Genomic DNA, 23,416 nt, shown 5'->3' on the forward strand with positions numbered 1-23,416 from the left:
ATTCATCTATATGGCATTCATTCTGCTGGGATCAGACACAGGTAACCTGTGACTGTGTAAGTTTTTGTTTTCAAAGGGATGCTGAAGACATCCTACCCTCTTTATAATTCACTGGCTAGAACTGTACCATCGGAATTATTTTTAGAACCAAGCAATTATAGAACTTGGAAAGGGGAAGTCGCTCCCAAGAAAGAGCCCTTCGTTTTACAAATGAGAGAACTGAGGCTCCCAGAGTCACCGAGACTTGCCCAAGGTCACACGGCTAATTAGGGCTGGAATCGCTATCCCACCGTCAGTCTCCTGACACAAGTTCTACCACGCTTTCTTGCCTTCCACCCATGCTTCCCCCAAATCAGAGACAGCTACAAGTGCAGCTGTTGGTGGGAACAACTGGGATGTTTTCTCACACCACCCAATTTTAACGTGAATGACCCCAAAATGACTCCTACCTGACTTCCCACCCAGAATCAGGTTTCCTGGAAAATCCAGGACATGGAAAGACACAGTCATGCATGTTTTTTTTCCAGGCAAGGTGTACAGGGTAGGATTATGGGGACGGGGCACCTAAGCTCATCTTGTCCCTTCTGCCACTTTAAGGTCACTGTTTAAAGTTTGAATTGAAACCTGAGCTGACAGGAGCAGCGACAATGACTGGACTTTACCAGGCTGTTTGGCATCTCCCCCATCCTATGCCAAGGTCCCTCTCTGATTCTGGGTAAATCCAACTGACCCCCTGGTGCTAAGCCCCCTCTTCTTGGCCCCAGACCTGTAACCTGCCTCCTCTCTGCCCACACTCAAGCACACACTCCCCGGATGCGCCGGCAGGTGTTGGGGGGCCACTCCAGCCCATCTGTCTCACCCAGCAACAAACACCGCGGGAACATGGTGGGGAGACACGGCTCAACTGAGACTTAATTAGCAGGAACCCCAGTTCGTGGGAGGTGAGAAATCACACTTTGCTGCCTGCAAACACTTTGGCCAAGGTGAGCCGGAGGGATCTCCCGCTTCCCAATTTTAATAGCACTGCAGCAGCAGACCCAGAACGGCAGCCACACGGAGCCCCCTGCACCCACGCTCCCCCGTCTCCTCCCCACACGGGCACACACTCGCACGCACACACAAGGCAGCGATCGCAAAATCAACTCACAGGATCTCCAAATCGCGCAGTGCACGGAAGGCTCCATCTTCAATGCAGCTGATGTGGTTGTTGTCCAGTTGCCTGTGGAAAAGCAAGGGAGAGCGTGAAGGCTGAGCGGGGGACAGCGCCGAGGGGCTGGGCGGCCCGGGCCGAGCGGCCCCGGCCACCCGAGCGCCTGTCCCTCCACCCCCTTGCAGGCTCTGCTCGTCCCCGCCAGGAGCTCGTGCAGAGCCAGGCTGTCTGCCACGCTGCTCCGTCTCTGCTCTCTGACTGAGAGAACTGCACAGACGAGCGCACCAAAGCCTGTCAGGTCTCAGTAAATATTAATTGCGCATTTTTTTTTTTTAGGCAGAAGGGAGTAATTTCATTACATTAGGGCATCCAATCCATTACGAGCTCTTACCGTCATGTCACTGAAACAATTTCATTAAGCTAAAGGCCTGTAAATCATTGGAGGTCACTGCTCTGCCCTCCGCGACCTCCCAGAATGCTTTTTTCCTCTCTCCCTCGTCTCCCTTTTACTGGAAGTTGCAGTCCCCGGCTCTGACACAGGGCCAGATCTCAAGGCTTTATCTGCCCAAGCGCGGCGAGGGTGCATGGGGAATATACCAATTCCAAATTAGACTCAACTAATCTAATTTTATAGTCTTTTTATTATTCTAAGCACCAAATGTCTGTGGTGGTTTGATGTCTCCGTGCACTGTTAGGGGGCCCATCTGGTAGGTCATTGTATCGAAGCATTTTCTGACTAAATACAGATTCCCTCAAACTGCACCAACCGTCATCAACATTAAAGAAATTCATTGATGGGCGCGTCCGTGATGGGGGAGAAAAAGGGGTATCCTTATTGCCTTAACGATGTACCACTTACTTTAAATTGGGGAGAATTAAATGCACCTATTTTAGGATTTCTTTTGTACTTGTCTTTCTATTCCACAAGCATGAAAAATCCTGGCTTTTCCCAAGATGCCTTGACTGATGGACACTCTATGTGGGGACACGAGTGCTTTAGTGGAGAGATAACAGATACTGTTTTCTCTAAATCAAAACACATGATGTAGATGTCAGGCTATTTACCATGTCCCCACCCAACTTAAATCTCTTAGCCAGTGCCCATTTGATTCATTTCACGAATCACACAAAATGCTGTTCTAGAAAACGGTTCTGAACACCAGAGTATCCACCGCACTTCACGGAGCACATCATGGTCCTCTGGTGAGGGGGTCGGGACAAAACAAGTGTGGTCACACCGAAAATTCCTTTATAGGTTTCTTGTTTTTGTCTCAGGTTAACATGAGCCCCCCTCTCAGATGGTGGGATTTCCGGTTGCTAGAATTTTCACTGATAACCTGCAATAATTTACCTCAAGCAACTCCCTGGAAGAGCTATGTCAAAGCCACATTTGGTAAGCATCACCAGTGGCTTTATTTTCTGCCGAAGGAAGGCAGAATTAAAGTGAACATACTATCCCTGAGAAACAATGTAGATGTAGGATCGTATAAATGCGCGCGAATGAAACACGTACAATGGGACTGATGCCGGCTCTGCTAGGCTATCATGGGGAAAGGCATCATCACGGTAGATGTTCACAATACAAGACAGAGACATCAAGAACCCAGAGAGCAAACGGGTATTGCAAGTAGCAGAAGCACCCTTGCGTGGACCAGTGTTTCACTCGCGTTCACCATGCACGGAGAACCTCACTAGTTCTTCCGAGACTCGCCCAGCTCATTCCTCTGGAGCCTTTCTTAACACGAAATTTGCTGAGTGTCTTTTGCGTGGGTTTCCCGTAGTTTCTGGGCTGCAGATACCCTGCCGAGGTTGTATTAAGGCAGTCCGGCGTTGCTGCCCAGCTTCCAGATTTATCGTCCGTGTAGAGGCCGATGCATCAACAACCCCCGCCCCACGCCAAGGCCACCAAACCTTACCCAGCAGAAATGCAGTGCAGCTGGCTTTTGGCTCCAAGAAATTGTTCAACGAACATGCTGAATTCGGCAAAAAATGGCACCACCCGCCTAAGTAGAAAAGTATCTAAATCATCAAATTGGGAAGCCCGGAGTAGTGTTGGACAGGCGGCAGACTGAGCGTGGTGCATCTGCTTTTGGGCAGACGTTTCGAAGAGGCCCTCGCTCTCAGTATGTTATTTATTTGCTGCATTTGTGAAGCCTTTTTCATCCCTGTCCTTTCAGAGAGCACCAGAACCTAAACAGCAGATGCTAACTGGACAGAATTTTACACGGGAGCAATGGGATCTGCTGGGGAGTCATAGAAAGAGAGGACACAACAGTGGCGGGAAGAGAATACAAAGGGAAGGAGGAGGAGATGGACAAAAGATTTTTTAAAGCAATCCACTCCTCAATGTCCCTTCAGAGTCCCGCACCCCAGGCCCCTGAAGTGGCATGGACAGTCTGAGAGAGGCCCCTGAGCATGTGGGTCTAAACAGCGACGGCTAACCCATGATCACTAATGTGATACTTAAATGTTTTTTAGTGGTTGGCTCAAATTGACAGCTACTTGTTTATTCGTAACGAGGAAAACTGAGCTGTAACGGGAGTGTCTGTGCCTGTGTTTTAGAGCCTATTTTAAAACACGTGAAATGCATCAAAATGTAAAATATTTATGTTTAAGTGTGCTCTTCTACAAGAAGGCTATACTGAGATTGTCTCCTTTCATTCTAACCACAGATAAACCAACCAGAAACAGTATCCCAGCCTTCACAGTCCAAGAGCCATTCTTACCATGCCCCATTCCTTTCAGGGGAAGGCTACAGGGATGCATTGCCCATGGGGGTCCCGGCAGGCAAAGAGAAACCCTGCAGGAACTCCACTTCCCGGCTCTTCTGTCTGCGTGGCACTGATCACCACAATACTCACAAAATGCCCAATCAATTTTCCACAAGCATTCCTTATATTGCCTGCAAATTTGCTAGCTCCCTAAAACCAAGTGAATATGGACTTGAGTCAGACAAGTTTCCTTTTCTTTCCTAAATTACAGCTCAGACATAAAAGTCCCAAAGCACAGGACAGGGGACACAAAATAAATGCATTTCTCCGACGGTGTTTAGAGTGGAGTGCTATTAAACACACAGAGAACTTTCCCGAGCTGGGGCCAAAGCATTTGACTAAGCAGGCTGCTTCTGGGGGCTTATGTGACCCAAGGCCACTGATGTGTATTCTAAGCTCTGATCACACCTTTGAAAGGACTTCTTCAAAGACCCTCTCAAAATCAAATCAAAAGAGCCCATCACCTACCCTGCCCCACGTACAGGGCACTCAAGAGGTGACTGCGAAAACGGAGCTCTGGAAAAGGAAGGGGAAAGAACTCAGCAGTCGGGGGATACCTGATAGCTCTCCTTCTCCCTTCCCTTGGCAATAACGGGTGCAAGGGGGGTGCACTTCAAACAGTTTCTGGAAAAGATATGTTTATTTGGGGGCAAGATGTATTGATGCGTGATGTTCACAGACTACGGATTTTCCATGAACTCTGTCAAGACCGCTTGCATTTCCCATTGCTGCTACATCCTTTCTCTTGGCCATACCAAAGGCTATAACTCAGCGCCTAGCACGGTGCCAGGTAATTCATCCGGCTGCAGAATGAGTTCAGCTGCTGAAGGGGTGTCAGGGCTGAGCTCAAACCATTTGGAGAGAGCTCTGAGCCCGCAGCCCCACTAGCAGCAAGAATGAGTGAGGCCTAAACCGCGCAGCTAAGCCCACCGCGGGCTAAGCCCCGTCCAGGCTTGCTGTCTTTGAGACGCAGGGAACCCTTGGCACAGAGACTTTGAATCAAAGGAGACTTCCATGGGCACAGGGGAGGACAGACAGGAAGGCAGTGGGTTAAGACAAAGTTGGCTCTTTTACTGGAGGCGATTGTTACTGTCTTCTACTTTATGCCGAATCCTCGATTCGATTTCCACTCCCCTGTTTCTGAATAAGCCGAGAAGCCCTCAAACATTTCGTGATATTAAATTAGCTGCTCTAATTTCCCTGGGAAGCTCGGATTTCGGCAAACAATACGAGTGCTAAAATGATTCTGGAGTCCATTTAGAAAGGAATGCTGCTTGCCTACTCCCTGAGAGGAGCTTGCCGACTCCTGTATTTTTATACTCTGAGAATATAAACAAGTCAGGAAGGCCAGCATGAGGGAGGACTTAACATCATTCTCCACAAACTAGACTTTTGTAAGAATTTTTGTGCATACGCATAATGCACTCCCATTGTCACAATTCATCCCTTTCTCGATGGTAACTTCAAATGTCCTAATTGGAGCAGGATAGAAGTACTTTTCTGGTTCAAAAATATAAGGCAGCATATCTCAATCTTTTTCTAATGATTTTTTAAAATGATTTACAATCCAATATTAACAGCAACCTATCTCCCAAACAGTAACACACACAAAAAAGGTTAAAGATAGAAAAATAAGAAATTTCAGGATGTCAGTGATAGAGCCCCATGAGGAGTACCTGGAAAATAGAACTCTGCAGAAACAGACTTTGGCTGTCTGGAGAAAACTAGGACTCCCAGCTAGTTATCTACATGCGAGATCGGCAGGGCAGGACACATCCAGCCAGCTGTTCACATCTCCTCCAGATGTTCTGGGCACCCCAGCATCTGATCGGATGGATGGTTAAACTCAGCCTCGGGCCACTGTCACTCCAGGGACCCGAATCCAGCAGCAGCAGCTCGCTCTCAGAGTGCAGCTAGAGCGGGCGCAGCCTTCCACGGCGAAATGCAGCCAGTGGTTAAGGCTCAGCACACGCCAAAGTTACACACTTTGCTGCTTTCTGAACAAAGCTGTCCATACAAAACATGCGAAATTACTGGGTGACTTCGGTGTGAAACTCACAAAGGAAGCCTTAGTAGAAAGCCAACACAAATCGAGGGGCATGGAACCCAACAATGAATTAACCCATAAGAACAACAGAGGTCTGTTATCTATTCACACTGTATAAGGGTATTTCAGAAGTCAGTGGAAAATGCAATCAAAGGTAAGTTTTCTGGTGCAACACATTTTGAATTTCATGCCTATGATGAGTCTTCAAAAAGATCATGCAAAAAATACACATGGATTTTTTTTTGCACCAAAATAAACTTATCTTTTATCTCAATTTTCCATGAATGTTTTAAAGTGCCCTCATATTATTAGGTACTCAGGATACAGAATAAAGTGAGTCTAAGATATCTTTAGAAAATATTTGGAAGAAGGGTCCCCCTTGTGGTCTTTACATTTCAATTATCTTCTAAGGTATAAGACAATTCCAAATATTACATTTGAATTTGTTTTTGATAAAATGTGTATATTTATACACCAACGTTTTGAGAAATACTTCTTTTTCTGGACTGGGAGAAACAGAACGTTACAAATTTAAGAACAAAACCTAGGGAAACCCAGCCTTCATAAAACAAGACAGAGGACAAAACTTGAAGTAGCCTTGACATGCTATTTCTTTCCTCGCCATTATCCAATTGTCCTTTAAACAGAAAACATGAAATCTAGTACTTCTTCTGAAGGTTTTTTTTATGACAGTTTAACATTCTAAAAAAAATCATTATTGAAGAACAAATCATAGAAGCATTTGTCTGCTGCTGGCTGGGGTCTTTCAAAAAAATAAAGCTCAAGGTTATTTTAACTGGTGAAAGGAAAAAATTATTTTCAAAAGAAATGCATACACTTCTTATAATTGAGTACTGGTCACACTTTGTAGGCAAATCAAACACTTGATCTGAGCCACAATCTGCTAATGAATTGTCACTACTTCTCATCATTAAGGAGCTACTGTAATTCCACATTATAACGACATTTCAAATGAGCAAAAGGAGGTGAATCCATTATATTGCACATTTTGTACACTTGTCCACCAGATCCAAGAATACATGCATATAGATATGTTTACTGACCCATGAATTATTTAAGTATCTGCAGAGATCCAGAACTGACAACTCTATGCCTATTTTTCTCCTACAGACACAGTCGTATGTAGTATCTCCCTGTTGTATGTAATGTAAACACAAATGCATTCCACAAAACAAGCTAAGCGATTGTGGGCCTGTGACATTTAATGTGAACATATTCAGTCATATTTACAGAGATATTGAGATAATTGGTTGTTAGCATTGCAAAGACTTCAACTAACCGAACTCCCTCTGGAAAGGACAGATTCCTAGGTTATGGAAGCTCTCTGAGCAGAAGAGCATGCTTAAAACTTCGCTGAAAATTGAACATGAGCTATTTGAACAGATGTCATTATGCCTACTTTGCTATGTGGCTAGTGCAATCCCTTCTATTTAGTATATATCGTATTGCTGTTCAACACATGTAACTTCTCAGCGGGAAAAGAACTGCACCCACTGCAGCAGATCCCCCTGCAAGCCAGCGCTACAATAGTGCAAACCCCGGTGATGGATTAGCAACAAAGAGGCACACCAGACCTTGGAGAATAAAGGGGTATTTCACACATCGCTGGGAAATATCAATAACTCCACTTCTGTGTTTACATAGTTTCCTGTATGTCGGGCACTTGGCAAATGAATTTGTGCTGAAAAATGCAAGCGGGAAAAAAAATTCCTGGAAACCTAGTTAGCATCACCGATAGATAGGGGGAAGAAGTGGGCTCCTGTTTAACCTGGACAACTGAAATCTGAGATAATTTTCTGGCATTTCTGGATAAATAAAAACAAGAACAACAACAAAAAGCAAATCCGGCAAGAATCTCCGTATTCCTGGTGAGAGCTTCATTTGCTGTCCAGCAACTTTCAGACGAGGCGATGGTATCTGCAACGTGTGCTCGCATCCTGAGGCTGACCTCAAATGCGCCCTGTTTCTGTGGTCAGGTTCATATTGGGTTCTAGGGCTTTATACCTCAGTTGACCAAACCACCACCAAGGTTTGCCTAGGACTTTCCTGGATTCAGCACTGAAATTTCTGTGTCTCATCCTGGGAAACTCACTAATCCCAGACAAACACTGCACTGGTTGCTCACCCTGTTACACCTCTGGGGCTGACTGTGTCCCTAACCCTCTAAAGATAGCTGTGGATTTGCAAACTCGGCTTGTAGTTATGTTGGCTCTAAAAAGTTTCCCACTGCATCTTCTGGAAAATGGGTTGTTCCTTTGCAAACACACCTACGACAAGCCTGGTGGGAGCTCTGAACATAGCTGGAAGGTTCTCTGGTGCACTCTCCACCTGCCTCATTGGAAATTTCTTTTTAAGAAGTATCTGTGTTTTACTCACTGGCCTTGCTGATGTCATGAATACTCAGAGGCCAGAGGAATAAGTGGCTGTCTCCATAGCAATCGGGGCAGGTCTGTGGTTTCCTTAGTTACACTCTGGAGCGATAACCATCTGTGGTTCCTCCCCCAGCAGAGGTGCAGGAGGGAGGAAGGAATGGGAAAACTGGGAAGATGAAATGCATTTTTCTTAACGAGCGTGAAAAGTTATCTCCCACATCTCTGTTTTTTCACTCCTTTTCCTAAATCAGCCAGCATAAACAGTAGTGAGGTTTTTGTTTTTCACCCATACAGGACCTTCAGAAAATTTCCCACTGAACTCCAGAGGTGAGCTGAATACGGACAAGCAAGCAGAGAAGCCAGAGTAGGGGTGCCCAGGCGGGATGCCGGTTTTCATTCAAACATGGGATTCTAAGGCCCACCACTGTGGGATGAAGCTGTGATCAGCTCAGCCTGGGGAGGCTTTGCTGCCTCCAGAGATCTGGAGAGATCTTTGCTCCCATTAAAAAAGTCACAAGAATCTCTCATCTAGAAATTTAATTGAGACTTCTTTAAATTAATCCACATTTCCAGCCATACTCACTAACCCCCTGGAGGCTCTCAATATTGGTTACCCATTTTTTATTTTTTTAATTTTATTTTGTAGAATGCAAGGTGAGGACTTGTCAAACTTCTAGCTGTGTGAACAAAGAGGTTCACATGCATGTCCCTGGGTCTCAGTTTCTTCCTCTGTAAAATGGAAAGAAGTTAGCCCAGAAGGAAGTTTTGAGAATTGAAGTAGGTGAAATGTTGGTACTCTGGAAATGCTTTGTGACATTGTTTACTTTTATTTGCTCTAAAATAAATAATAGATTATGAGGAATTGGTTTTCACATCATCGCTATGGTCTCGTTCTGTGAAGGCAGGGGACCCAAGGCTGACTTCCTGTGAGGTCCTGAAGAAGTTCCTGATCATCTTCCTCCGACCACTGTGTGATGTGAGCCCGGCTCTGTACCCCCTCTTCTTTCAGAACAAAGGATCCGTTACTTGAGACAGTCAATACATTCTTTCTGGACTGAGGGCAACATTTCCCATCTGCGTGCTTGTCACACTTCAATAGCTGCCGGGAGCCTGGCAGAGGAGAAGACACTAAAGACTCACACCACGGCAAATACACATTTTTCCCTCACTGGGAGAATGATGCCAAAACGGGCACATGTGCACAATTCCCATGGGTGAGAACCACTAAGGAGACTGCCTGCAAAGTGTAACTCCATTTCTGGGTGGCTACTGCCAATGAATAACCAATCCAATAACGTCCTGAGCACCTAAGATGGTCACATGCCACACCATCTGTGGTGCACACTTTGTGAATCTTAGCATTTCTTAATCTGTCTTCACTGAAGCTCTATGACCTACAAGATACGTAGAAAAGGGGCCAGCGCTGTGGTGCAGTGGGTTAATGCCCTGGCCTGAAGCACCGGCATCCCATGTGGGCGCTGGTTCTAGTCCCAGCTGCTCCTCTTCGATCCAGCTCTCTGCTATGGCCTGAGAAAGCAGTAGAAGATGGCCCAAGTCCTTGGGCCCCTACACCCACGTAGGAGACCCGGAAGAAGCTCCTGGCTTCAGACTGGCGCAGCTCCAGCCGTTGTGGCCATCTGCGGAGTGAAACAGTAGATGGAAGACCTTCCTCTGTCTCTACCTCTCTGAAACTCTGTCTTTCAAATAAATAAAATAAATCTTTAAAAAAAAAAGATACGTAGTAAAAACACCAATGAGCATCAAGGACAGAACTGAGCATCTAAAATGTCTTATGTCAGTTTAGTCTCATCACCACCCCTGTGTTGAAGGTACAGAACGAGGCACTGAGTTAGGTCTCCGAATGCGGCTTTGAATCCAGGTCCATTTGCATTCCCAGTGACTAGAAAAGATGCAGCTTTTCTGCAAACAGTCCAGATGCTGTAGTGTGGCACTGCTCTGCCAGCTGGATCCAAGATGCAGATGGAGCAAGGCCTTTCACATTTCCATGCCTCCCTTACGTCTGTCCTTCCTCCTTCCTGTTTGCAGAACCCCTCTCCATCCATCAGAGGCCCCTTCAAAGGACACATCCTTACCAAACCTTCCTGTATCAAAGAAGAATGAACTGTGATCCCCAAATCCTCATGGCCCTTTGTACCTCCATTCAAGCACTCATGTCACAGCAGTAGGACTAGTCTAGGACATACGAGGAAACTGTGGGACAGAGAGGTTGTGCAGTGCCATCAAGGGTGCTCAGAGAGTCCATCAGAGAATCAAGTTCAAATCTGCTTTCCTGGGGGCCAGCGTGGTGGCTCAGTGGATGAAGCCGCCACCTGCAGCTCTGGCTTCCCATATGGCTGCGGGTTCCACTCCTGGCTGCTCCATGTCTGATCCAGCTCCCTGCTATTGCACTTAGAAAAGCAGTGGAAGATGGCCCAAGTGCCTGGGCCTCTGCACCCATGTGGGAGACCTGGAAGAAGCTACTGGCTTCAGTCTGGTCCAGCCCTGGCTATTGCAATAATTTAGGGAGTGAACCAGCAGAATGGAAGATTTCTCAGTCTCTCCCTTTATCTCTGCCTTTCAAATAAATATAAATATTTTTAAAAACAAAACAAAACAAAACCTGCCTTCCTGATCCAGGAGCCCCTGGGCTGACCCACCGTCCAGTTCCTCCTTTCTCTGACCTTCAATGTACAAAGACAGAACCAGTAATATGACTGTGTGGGCTCAGCTTAGGTTCCTTTAGGCTGGCAAGAGCCTGGGAAGAAAAGACAGGGTTTGGATTGGGCATTTGCCACTAGCATGCAACTGCTTCCCTTGGCCTGCAAGGTTCTTATCCAGGAGAGGGGAGGGAGGGCGGCACACTCAACCAGGTCTCCCCTTGGCGGCCGACCTTGTATCTCTCACCTAGGCTCCCTGGGAGTCCCATTCCACTGGACTTTCAGCATCACCGGAAGCAGCAGACTGGCTCTAGCTCTAGTCGTGGAGGATCATGGGTAGCACCCGAGGAGGTGCTGGGATTCCACCGGGACCCAGCGGGTGACAGCCTTCTGAACAGGCTGGGGTAGCTTAGTGCTCCCTTGGGTAGAAGCATGGCACATTCAGAGCAGCGGCTGTCTTTGCTCCAGGCAAGTAGTAAATTGTACAGATTTTAATCAGCGTTTCCTGGGCACGGCCTTCCTGAGTGCCGATGCGGCCTTGTCTTCCAAAGGTGTACACGCTGCAGACACCAAAATAACCAGGCAGCACTAACCGGATCGTGTAGTAGGATGTTCGAGGTCAGTGGCCATTAGCGAGGCATCACTCAGAGGTATCTTTGTAGCAGCAGAAGCCAATTAAAATGTGTCTTGTAAGTTCAGTGTAAGGGGGATATCAAGGCCCCTGTAATTAACTGCTGGAAAAAAGGGTGTCGAAACTCGGCAACATGGGCAGTGCTGATAACTACATTCAATCGAGCTCACGCACTGAATGGAAATACTCTAGCAAGAGACCAGATTTTTTTTTCTTTTACTATTACTTTTAAAGGATAATGAAAGCCTGGACTCATCAGCAACAGGAGAGCAGGTGCAGTGTCTGTCCTGCTCACTGTCCCTGTCCCATAGCAGGTGTCTGTCCTGTACAAAATCCTAGTGGGAAGGTCACAGGAGATACCGCATTATACCCTCGAGAAGGGGTATCCTCAAAAAGATGGAAAACAACAAGGTTTAATGACCATGTGGAGAAACTGGAGCCCTCGTCCACAGCTGGGGATGTGAGATGGTTCGACAGTGATGGAAACTAGTTTGGTGGGTTTCCAAAGTTAAACATAGATTGAACATATGAATCAGCAATTCCATCCCTAGGATAGAGCCAAATGATAGGCTTTCACACAAAAACTTGCACCCACATGCTTATCTTTTTCTTCTTTTTTTTTTTTTTTTGACAGGCAGAGTGGACAGTGAGAGGGAGAGACAGAGAGAAAGGTCTTCCTTTTGCTGTTGGTTCACCCTCCAACGGCCGCCGCCGGCGCACCGCGCTGATCCGATGGCAGGAGCCAGGAGCCAGGTGCTTCTCCTGGTCTCCCATGGGGTGCAGGGCCCAAGCACTTGGGCCATCCTCCACGGCACTCCCTGGCCACAGCAGAGGGCTGGCCTGGAAGAGGGGCAACCGGGACAGAATCCGGAGCCCCAACCGGGACTAGAACCCGGTGTGCTGGCGCCGCTAGGCGGAGGATTAGCCTAGTGAGCCGTGGCGCCGGCCCACATGCTTATCATAATGCTTGCCCAAAAGCCAAAAAACAGAAGGAACACAAATATCTCCAGTAGATGAAAGGATAAACAAGTTGTGATATAAACACACAATGGAATATTATTTGGCCATAAAGAAAAATGAAATAGTGATACATATTCTAATGTGGATACACCTTAAAAACTCAGGCTGAGTGAAACAAGTGAAGCATTAAGGGCACATATGATATGATTCCATTAATAGGAACAGGTGAATCTATAGAAACAGAAAGATGAGCAATTGCCAGAGGTCGGGTCAGGGAGAATGGGGTGACTGATTAATGAACTTGGGGTTTCCCGTGGGGGTGATGGAATGCTTCGGATACAGATGAAAGGGATAGTTGCATGATGTAGTGAGTGTGCTAAACACCAATGGATTGTCTGCCTTAAATGGTTCATTCTCTGTTTTATGGATTTCACCTCAAGGGGACCCGTGGCAAGGAGCAGCTCTGTAGAAACATGTGTGAGGGTCACTTCCCTGCGGCTGTGACGGCATCACAGGCAAGGGTGGGGAAGCCCAGGGCAGATGATGAGACGACAGACCCGATTCTGTCTGGGCGTGAAATCTGGACGCTGACATCTGAAGAGCAGAAAGAATGAAGAAGAGAAACGCGGAGGAATTTACCCACTTACTTTAGGGGATTATTGGTAGCAGATTTTTGAAACTCTTTCCTAGCTTGCTTTGGGGACACACTACTGGCCATTGCACTCAGGAAACAATGACACTAGCTCAGGCAAAGAGAATAGAAATGGTAAATGTGATGCTAGGGGGAAAAATCACCTGCTTGACTCCCAAGTCAAATATGAAGTGTGGGAGGATTAGCCACTGTCTCGTGTTTTCCACCCTGCTGCTCCTCTGCTCCAGATAGCTCCGTAGATTGTATTTGCATTTCAGAAGCTGAGTTCCTCCATTTCTTTCTGCCTTTGCTCACATGGGCTGTTTGCCTTCGATCTCTGAGAGGCAGGAAAGGAAGTCTGGCTGTTCCCTGCAGGCAGCGCAAGAAGTGCCTGGGACCCGGAAGTTCTTCCCGGGGCCAGAGCCCTGGGAGCAAGGCTCCTGGGGAAGACTTGGGGTCAGGGGTCAGTGGAAATGGTGGCTCATTTCCCCCAGTGCTGCTTCCAAATTCCCCCACAGCTTGTTGGAGCAGCCACATTGGTCTCACTGAGCTGAGTAAATCCAAAATCACTGACCGAGAAAGCAAGAGGCCAGAGAAACAAATGGGAGGAGGCACTGGAAGCCAGGAGGGGCCCTACTGAGAGGGTTCCCTGCTGGTTGCACCTGGCTGAGGACCAGTTTAGGGCCAGAGCTCTCCACGCAGCTACTTGCTTGGCTACGTCAGGCCTGAAGGTTTCCGGTTCTGTCCCTGGCTCCAGAACAGGGGAAGCACGGATGTGCTCACACTCACACACAGAGGCCGCTCTGGAGGCACTGATCCAGAGCAAAGCCCCAAGGAGGGCTCCTCCTGTCCTCACCTGCCAGCAGCGGGTTCTTATCTACACGGTAGAGTTTAGTGGCCAAAATATAAACAATTTGCTTAGCGATCTCATGACAAGGATCTCGGACCTTGTTACGCTGTGACCCAATTTCTCTGTTCCTATCCTGAAATAGATGATTTCTATGGGGCCTCTCTGGAGCTGACGTTCAGGGCTACTGAGTCATATCCAAGGCCCTGTGGCCTCACATGAGGATTATTATTGCTGTTACAGGTCTGTTCTGAGGAGTCAGACTCTATTCCTCACACAGTATGCCTAGAATGTACATGCTGGGAACAGTTAAGTCAAGGATTCTCCAGTGGATTGGTGGTCTGAACGGAGTAGAAAGGAGACGCATAGGAATGAATGTGGCATTTACATTGGCCAAGATGCTCCATGGAACGCTACCCACTCAGAAGCCCTCAACAGAGCCCACTAGGCCAAGCTTCCTGTGGGGTTCTTAGGGAGCCCAAGACCAGTTCTCAAGCTTCTGGATGCTCATGGGGGCTCCAAAGAAGGTATCAGTCTCCCATGGCTCTTTCTATCCCCACCTTGAACAGTCTCCCTTCCCTGCCCAGCTCTGCCGGAGCTGAGAAATGGCACCCCTCTCCCTCCTGTCCATCACAGTGATGACTTCTAAAGAACATTCAACAGTTGTTACAGTATTCAATAACTTTCCAGCGTTTAGAAAGCCGAGGCTAGACTGGCCCTGGAGTACTGAATAAATGGGAGTGCAGAGATGGGACACACAGCCTGTGTAGGCAGAAGAGGAGGGAGCCGGCCCCAAGGGACACCCCCAAGTTGAGTGCTTCTTTGAGAAGTTTCAGGAGCGGCAAGGACAGAGATGGGCCTTCTTGGACTTTCCCAAGATTCCCCACATTAGAAACAGAGCTGCCTGCCAGTGTGGCCCTCCACCCTCTGCACCTGCACATAACAAACCTGGAACCAAGCCTTGCATCCGCTCTGGGAGAGCGTGGACCTTGTTCCTGGGGGTGATCAGCAGTTGCCCATCAACATCTGGCAGAGGGACAGTGTCTATGACCCTGGCTTAAGACCAGGTGATCTCTTATGGTGATCTCTTATGATCCGGAATAAAGGGTACTTTTTCCTTGTGGAATTTAAAGAATCTACAGATAAATCAGGTTAACCCAGCAATAATAGAAGGCACAGGGTCAGATTAATGCAAATGAGAGATGCTGGGAGCCTAAATGAAGACTGCACCAATGGATGTACAGAGCAAGAGCAGGTTTAAGAAAGCCTTTCTGGGAGCTGGTGCTGTGGCGCAGTGGGTTAACTCCCTGGCCTGAAGCGCCGGCATCCCATATGGGCGCCAGTTCTAGTCCCGGCTACTGCTCTTCTGATCCAGCTCTCTGCAATGGCCTGGGAAAGCAGAAGATGGCCCAAGTCCTTGGGCCCCTGCACCCACGTAGGAGACCCGGAAGAAGCTCCTGGCTCCTGGCTCCGGATCGGCGTAGCTCCGGCCGTTGCGGCCATCTGGGGAGTGAACCAGCGGATGGAAGACCTCTCTCTCTCTCTCCCTCTCTGTAACTGTCTTTCAAATAAATAAAATAAATATTTTTAAAAAAGCCTTTCTGAAATCACAGAATCACGACTTGGGGGCGGTGTCCTCTTTAAGAGGACAGAAGGCAGAGTGGACCATGTCCTCGAGGTGTGTTGCTTGGCAGGCCTGGAATGCTGACGCCAGAAAGGGAGTTCACGAGTGGTGGACAGGGAATGGTTTATAGGGAAATACAGGGAGAGCATAAGAAATTAGAATTTTTTCTTGCAACTTTTTCAGTAGCTTAGTTTTCAATATTGGGTAAAAAATAAAAAGCAAGGGCTGGCCTGTAGTGCTGGCATCCCATATGGATGCCAGTTTAAGTCCTGGCTGCTCCACTTGCAATCCAGCTCTCTGCTATGGCCTGGGAAAGCAGCAGAGGATGGCCCAAGTCCTTGGGCCTCTGCACCCATGCGGCAGAACTAGGAGAAGCTCCTGGCTCCTCACTTCAGATCGGCTCAGCTCTGGCTGTTACAGCTATTTAGGGACTGAACCAGTGGGTGGAGGACCTCTTTCTGTGCATCTCTACCTCTCTCTGTAACTCTTTCAAATAAATAAATTTTTTTAAAAAATTAAAAATAGAAATAAAAAGCAACAACAAAAAAAAAGAAAGAAAGAAACAGAGCTGCCCTGCCTAACACATGGAGAAGTGACCTATGCACTTGCCCTGCTTTCTGGCCAAGCTCATCCTGCTTTCACAGCCTAGTTATAGGCGAGCCCCCTCACCAGCCTTGGTTTGGGAATGTCAAGTCCTTTCCGAGTAGAACCTAAGAGGTGTGGTGGGGATTTTCAGTTCCAGATCAAGAAGTGCTATTTTCTCAGCCACGCACACCCCACTTACACAACATCCTGGCCTTTGTCCATCAACTCCCCTGAGGCTGTCTCCCTTCCTTACTGGGCGCCTGGCAACTTGCTTAGCTTGCTAGTCTCCAGAAGCCTGTGCTGGATGCATAGAGATGGGTGAGTGGCATCTTCTTAAACTTCCTTGAGCTCCCTCATTCTATTGTTTTCCTTTAAAAGTTCCTTTTCAAGTTCATTGCCCATGGTTTCCATTTTCCACCCTAAGTAACTCACATGCTTTCTAGCACATGCATATCTTGGGGTTCATCTTGGCAGAGATAACGGGATACCTCTATCCCCTACACTTTGCTTCCTGTGTCACTGGTCAGGCTGGGTGCAAGGGGTGAGGTGTGGAGTCTAAACAGAGAGCGGGTGAGGCTTGGGGTTGACAGGTGAGCCCCCACGGTCTTCCTACTGTGAGTGATGCCACCTCCATGACTTCAAAACTGAAAACTCTTGACATCCGATCAGTGGAAAGCGTTGGACAGTCAGTGCTAACATTTCCTTTGCCTAGGATGGATGGCCACTTTGGAGATATTTCCTGTCTTGATGTTTTCCTGGGTCAGCAGTGTGGTGGAAGCATGGGGTCTATTTTGGTTGTGATGTTCTGTACGAACCCTTCCAAGAAGACGATGGCACCAGAATTGTCTCTGTACAAAAGGTTTGCATTAACTATAATGAAGCAAATGACAAAATCAATAAAGCAGGAATTGCGTGGCTGTCATAAAGATGATGTAAATCCAGGGTTCACGATGGTTATGAAGCTATTTAGAATTGTAATTAAAACCAGCACCATTTTTTTCAAGATAAAAGCCCCTTTGACAACCATAAATGCAAGCTACAGGAAATTTTCTACAAATATATTCAAAATTAATGTATGGCACGAAGATGGCATAAATTAACTGAGGGTAATCCATGAGCCCAGGCTTCAGAATGGAAGAGCACTGAGTAACGAGATTTCGATTTCACGTGTGGTCTTCAAGCAATGTGGTTTTCAATTTTAATCAAGTTAAAGCTTGACAGAGCACTTAGAGGCCCAGTGAATGGCATATTTCTGACAACTACTTTTCAATGAGACTAAAAACGCTGTCTCTGTATTTGCTCAATTTCAGATCTGATGGTGTTCGTTATTTTATGCCGCCCACGCATTCCAGAAAGAAATCCAGGTGTGTGTGTGTGTGTGTGTGTGTGTGTGTGTGTGTGTGTAAGATAGCCTTTCTGTTCTCTTTAGGAGTAGGGATAAGATGAGGCAGGGGAGGAAGTGGACAGGTACCCAGTCTTAAGGCGTTATCTTCCTCAGATTTATTTTCTGCCCCAAATGGATTGGGTATGCTAGCCAAACTACTCCTTACAAAGGCACATCTCCAAACTACCTTGAAGTAAAATGAGCAAAGAAAGGAAATTATTTTAGGAAGCCTAACTGCGTTAAGGAGCCTATTCCAGGAAAAGGTCTTGGCTAGTTTACCAAGAAGAGTAATCTTCCAGGATGACAAATGATGGAGCAGAGAGAATTTGCATATCCACAACTCAGGTATACTGGTGGACAGCAGGTTTCCCAAACTGTACACGGGTCATCTGAATTTATGGGAAGGTACAAATTGTTTTGAAGCGATGGCACAGTGGACCCAAATGGAAGTTCAGTACCAATCCCTGTTTTAAGATGACCTGAGACATGGACCCTCATGGGAGTGGGGAAATCTTTTCTCTGCCCAAGGTCATTTGGGTATTTATGACATTCACAGGCCACACAAAATGATCAATTTAAAAATTAGCCTGCTGTAGATTTATTGAATTTCAAGCACTGCCTGCAGTTGCCTTGGCAGGGCCAGACCAAGTGATTTCATAGGCCTTCTACAGCCCACCGGCCAGCTGTTCCCTACCCATGCTAGATGGTCCAAGGAAGTTTGTTGCAAGCTGTTTGACCTCTGCAGCACACAACCAAGTAGCCCCTCAAAATTCAAAGCAAAAATCTCTAGCTTTGGGAGCCTTGGCATTTTGGTGTGCAGGGCAACGAGGTGTCCTTTTAACTTCAGCACCGGGTAGCGGCAGAGAAGGAAGCGCTAATGGGACTATGTGGGATGAAACTATAAGAGACTGGTCTTCAGAGAGAGAACAAAACAGCACTATTTGTAAAGCAGAGCTAACGTGGAGAAGCCTGGCACTGCTGTTTGTTTTTCATGGAGCTCGAAAACCTGGCTAGGGCTGACACAAGGTCAAAGGAATCCCTTGGGATATTTAAGGCATGGACAGTAAAAGGCAGATCAAAGGCAATAGGTGCAGAGAAATTCTGCTGAAGGGAAGTTCTGGAAAACTCCTTTGTTTCAGTCCTTGTGAAATGATGTGAAATCGGAATACAGAGAATTCCAGAGTTGATTGTAGTTAGTTGAAATTTTACTGCATGGTGGTGTCCTCCTTACTCCTGTTGCTTTAGGTTGAGTGAACATCAACTAGCCACACCCTCCCCACTCATTTCCCTCATCTGTAACTCCTCCAGACCATCTGAGAAAGGTCTGTCTTCTTCACTGTGTACGACCACGTGAACTGGAAGGAGACGAGAGCCATGCGTGAGACATCTGCACCAGGAGCCCAGAAGCACTGGCAGGCCCAAGTCAAGCACAGTCTGTCCACACCACCACTGAGGCTGACTCTCCTGATGAGTGAATAATGACACAATATTTGTATTTTCCCAACGAATTAACGCACTGTGTTTTTTTTTTTTTTTTTTTTTTTTTGTCAGTGACCATACAGAAGCAGCACACTTTGACCACGTGTGTGAAGTCTTTTGTTCAAGAAGCGAGCAAATATTGGTGGGTCTGTGAGCAGAATATGCTTAGAGAGACAAAGGCAATATTCAGCAAGTGATCTAATTGACATTTTACTTGGGCAAGAGACCCGGGGCTGGTCCAACAGCAGGCAAATTCATTTTCCAAAGGCCATGGGGTTGCTGGTGATTCGTTGTTGAAAGATATCTCAGGGCCGGTCAAGGCCACAAATAAAAGATGCCTATGGAATACAAATAATTCCTTTCATTCAAAACTGGCAGCCACAGCTGCGGGTCAATGCAGTTGTACTTATGCAAATGGTCATGATCACAGTTTCCAGTTACGGAAGGTCAACCGTGGCAGAGGCCAAGGCCAAGGCCGAGGCCGAGTAGGGCATGGACAGTTTCAAGTCCTGTGAGTTCCTGCTGGGAAAAGCCAACCAGGTGTCTGATGCCAGGAACTCGAGTGACACAGGGGCACTCCCATCCCAGCCCTTGGTTTGAGACTAAATGGTTTTCTCCCTCACACACAAAATGTTTATGCACTAAAAACAGCCTACAATAATGGAAAGTTCAGAGAGTACTAAACAGTAAAGAGTGGAAGCAACATATCTTCCCCCCAACCTCCACTCTGAAGTATGCCTTCCCAGAAATAATGACGATTACAGCTTTCCTATGAATGTGCCCACAAAGATTTCACATAAATATTGAAGCCTGTGGGAGCACATTCATGGACAGTCAGCCCTCAGTATCTGCGAAGGACTGGTTCTGCAATCTGTGGATGCTCAATAAGTCCCCTGTATAAAATGGTACGGTGAGGGCGGTGACCTATGCCCACCTGACCATATATTTTAAACCATCTCTTACAATTCCTAATGCCATGTAAATTTTGTGTACATCGGTGCTACACTGAAAAAGGGAAATATGGCAAGGAGGTAAAGTTCTTGATGTTTAGTACAGACCCAGTTTTTGAAAACATATTTCTGATCAGTAATGGATTGCATTGGCTGATATAGAAGTGCATACTGCTTTAAGAACAAGATTAAAAAAAACTGTGCAGCCCACTGTACTTTGTTTTCTCATATATGAATTCTGGAACTTCAAAATTTTGTGGAAAATAGAATTAAAAGAGAAGTTTACTTTGGTTTGATATCTGTGCTTAGAGAAGTCTTTAACAAGTTCATGGAAATGTATATTCTGCACTTGATCTTAGCCAAAAGGCCAAAAAGCGATTGGAAAATGTATATTCTGAAAAAAAAAAAAAAAACTATGAACAGATTTCAAAATGTTTTATGCCAAAATAAACATGTTTTGATTTCACTTTCCATGACCTTTTTGAAGTTCCTTTGTATATCAAGAGCAATCTCCAGGCTGGCGCTGTGGTACAGAAGGCTAACCCTCCACCTATGACGTCAGCATCCCATATGGGTGCTGGTTTGTGTCCTGGCTGCTCCTCTCCCAATCCAGCTCTCTAATAGCCTGGGAAAGCAGTGGAAGAAGGCCCAAATTGGGCCCTTGCATCCACGTGGGGCACCCAGAAGAAACTCCTGGCTCCTGACTTCTGATCGGCCCAGCTCTGGTCATAGCAGCCATTTAGGGAGTGAACCAGCAGATGGAAGACTTTTCTCTGTCTCTCCCTCTGTCTGTAACTCTACCTCTCAAATAAACAAATCTTTAAAAAAAAAAAAAAAAAGAGCAATGTCATTGTCCTAACTGTAACAGTATGGTAAATGGACATATAAGAATTCACTTAATCAGGTGGCTCCCAAGCCATCTTCTCTACAAATGACATTGACCTATACATCTTTTGGGACTTGAAGCATTTATCTTTAAATATATTCATAAAAGTTAAGTTGATGGGTTGAAGAGTACGTGCCAATTCAGTGTCCTGTGAATTCTTATCAAGTACTCAAGAAATTTTTTTAATTGCATCTAAACTTCATGGGAAGAAGTTGGAGGCGCTGTCTGGAGTCAAGATACCATGACCTATACTGATTAAGGTTTTCTTTCCCAACTTCTGTTGGCTTTCTAAAACAATGGGATCTGGTACAGGTTTTCTCTACTCTGTCATTTGCTGTCACTGTTGTTTTCTAATACTTCTGTAGTGAACATGCATTAGTTAACAGGCAAGGTCTATACATTCACAGAAGGACATGTATGCAATTCAATGTCTATAGCAGCTTTATACATGGAAATAACCTAAATGCCCATCAACAGGGCACTGAATAAACACAACAGAGTATGTTCATATAATGGAATACAGTTCAGCAGTAAAAAAGAATAAACTAATGACAGACAATACAGCATAAGATGAATTTCAAATTATGCTGAAAGAAGCTAGCTACATAGGGCAATATACTATGATTTTATTTACATAAAGCATTTGTACAAGCAAAACTAATACAAAAAAACTGGATTGGTGGCTGCCAGGGTCCATGCATGGGAGAAAAGACTGATTGTACAGAGGGACACAGGACATTTCTGGTGGTCGTTACATGACGATCCACTTGTCAAAATATAGGGAGGGCATCTGGGGCAGCAGTTAAGGTACCCCTTGGGACACCTGCATCCCATAATGGAGTGTCTGGGGTTGAGTCCTGGGTCTACTTCCAACACAGCTGCCTTCTGATGTGCACGCTGAGAGGTAGCAGGTGATGGCCCAAGTAGCTGGGTCCTTGCCAGTCACATGGGAGACATGGTTGAGTTCCAGGCTTTTGGCTTCAGCTTGGCACAGCACAAACTATTACAGGTATTTGGGAATGAACCAATAGGTAGAGGATCACTCTTTCTGTTTCTGTCCCTCTCTTTCAAATAAATTTCAAAAACAAAATATAGTGCAATGTATAGTAAAAAATAATTTATAGATTATACCCCAATAAAGTTAATTTAAAAAATAAAATTACCTAAATTCCTATCACAATTAACCATTAAAACTTTTTAGTTTACATCTACTTTTTTCCCATGGGAATTTTGAAATCTGCATATGAGCAATCTTCAAAAAAACCTCATGAAAAATATACATTTTGCAAAACATGCCTGGATTTTAAAATTAATTTTTGCACCAAAATAAACTCCCCTAAAATGTATTTATGCTTTTATTTAAAAGGCAGAGACACATAGATGCAGCAATAGACAGAGATTTACATTCACTGCATCCAAGTATCTGCAAAAGCTGGGGCTGGGTCAGGCTGGAGCCAGGAGCCTGGAACGCCATCCAGGTTTCCCATGCAGGAGACAGAGGCCGGAGCACTTGAGCCATCATGTACTGCCTCCCAGCACGCACTTCAGCAGGAAAGTAGGTTGGAAGCCGAGGAGCTGGACCTGAACCAGGCACTCTGAGATAGGCTGCAGGCATCCCACGGGGCAACCCAAGCTCTATGCCAACATCCATTCCCTAAACTGATCTTTATTCCCATTTTTCTAAGAACATTTTAAAAGTTTCACTTCTTTCTTTGAAAGGCAGAGTGTCAGAGAGAAGCAGAGGGAGACATACAGAGATCTCCTATCCCCAGGTTCACTCCTCAAATGCCGGAAAAAAGTCTGAAAGACACAAACTAAAATGGCTTAGTGGTTACTTGCGATAGGAATTTAGGTAATTTTTAATTAATTTTTGGCATAATCTATAAAATTGCATTTTTTACTGCAACAGCTGAGGCTGGGGCCAGGTTAAAGCCAGAAGCCTGGAACTCCATCTGGGTCTCCCATGTGGGTAGCAGGGATCCGAGCACTTGAGCCATCACCTGCTGCCTCCCAGGCGCATTAGCAGGAAGCTGGACCCGAAACGGAGGCAGGACTTGATCCCAGGCACCCTGGTACAGGATGCAGGCATCCCAAGTGGCAGCCTGACCCACTGTGCCACAATGCCCTCCCTCCCACAAACTTTTCCAAGTGCCTTGTCAACACAAACTGTTCCTTTTTATTTTTTAAAAGATTAAATGGGAATATATAATGTGTTAATTTGCTTTTTGACAATACCCTACCAACACACTGGTCACGTTCTCTAATGTTGGCTTCCTCATCTCAAAGCGTTTCTCATTCCTAACAGAGGCACTGCTTGCTCACTTTCCCACCCATCCCAGCTGCAGGTAAAATAAATAAATAAATAAATCACCATGGACGAGTAACCAAGTTTGGAAAGCTCTGTGGCTTTTTATTTCCTTG

General features: G+C 46.1%; 1 protein-coding gene across 4 annotated transcripts in view; it reads right to left on the reverse strand.

The window, feature by feature from the left end:
* Positions 1 to 23,416, reverse strand: part of SLIT3 (slit guidance ligand 3) — a 642,447-nt gene that overhangs the window by 168,332 nt on the left and 450,699 nt on the right. For all 4 annotated transcript variants that reach the window (XM_002710368.6, XM_089335062.1, XM_089335061.1 and 1 more), the window contains one exon: positions 1,148 to 1,219. In XM_002710368.6, the coding sequence (XP_002710414.4) occupies positions 1,148 to 1,219 (72 nt within the window). The remainder of the gene's footprint in view (positions 1 to 1,147; positions 1,220 to 23,416) is intronic.

This window comes from Oryctolagus cuniculus, chromosome 6 (assembly GCF_051225735.1).
Source record: "Oryctolagus cuniculus isolate XC-2025 breed Fujian yellow rabbit chromosome 6, ASM5122573v1, whole genome shotgun sequence".
NCBI lineage: Eukaryota > Metazoa > Chordata > Mammalia > Lagomorpha > Leporidae > Oryctolagus > Oryctolagus cuniculus.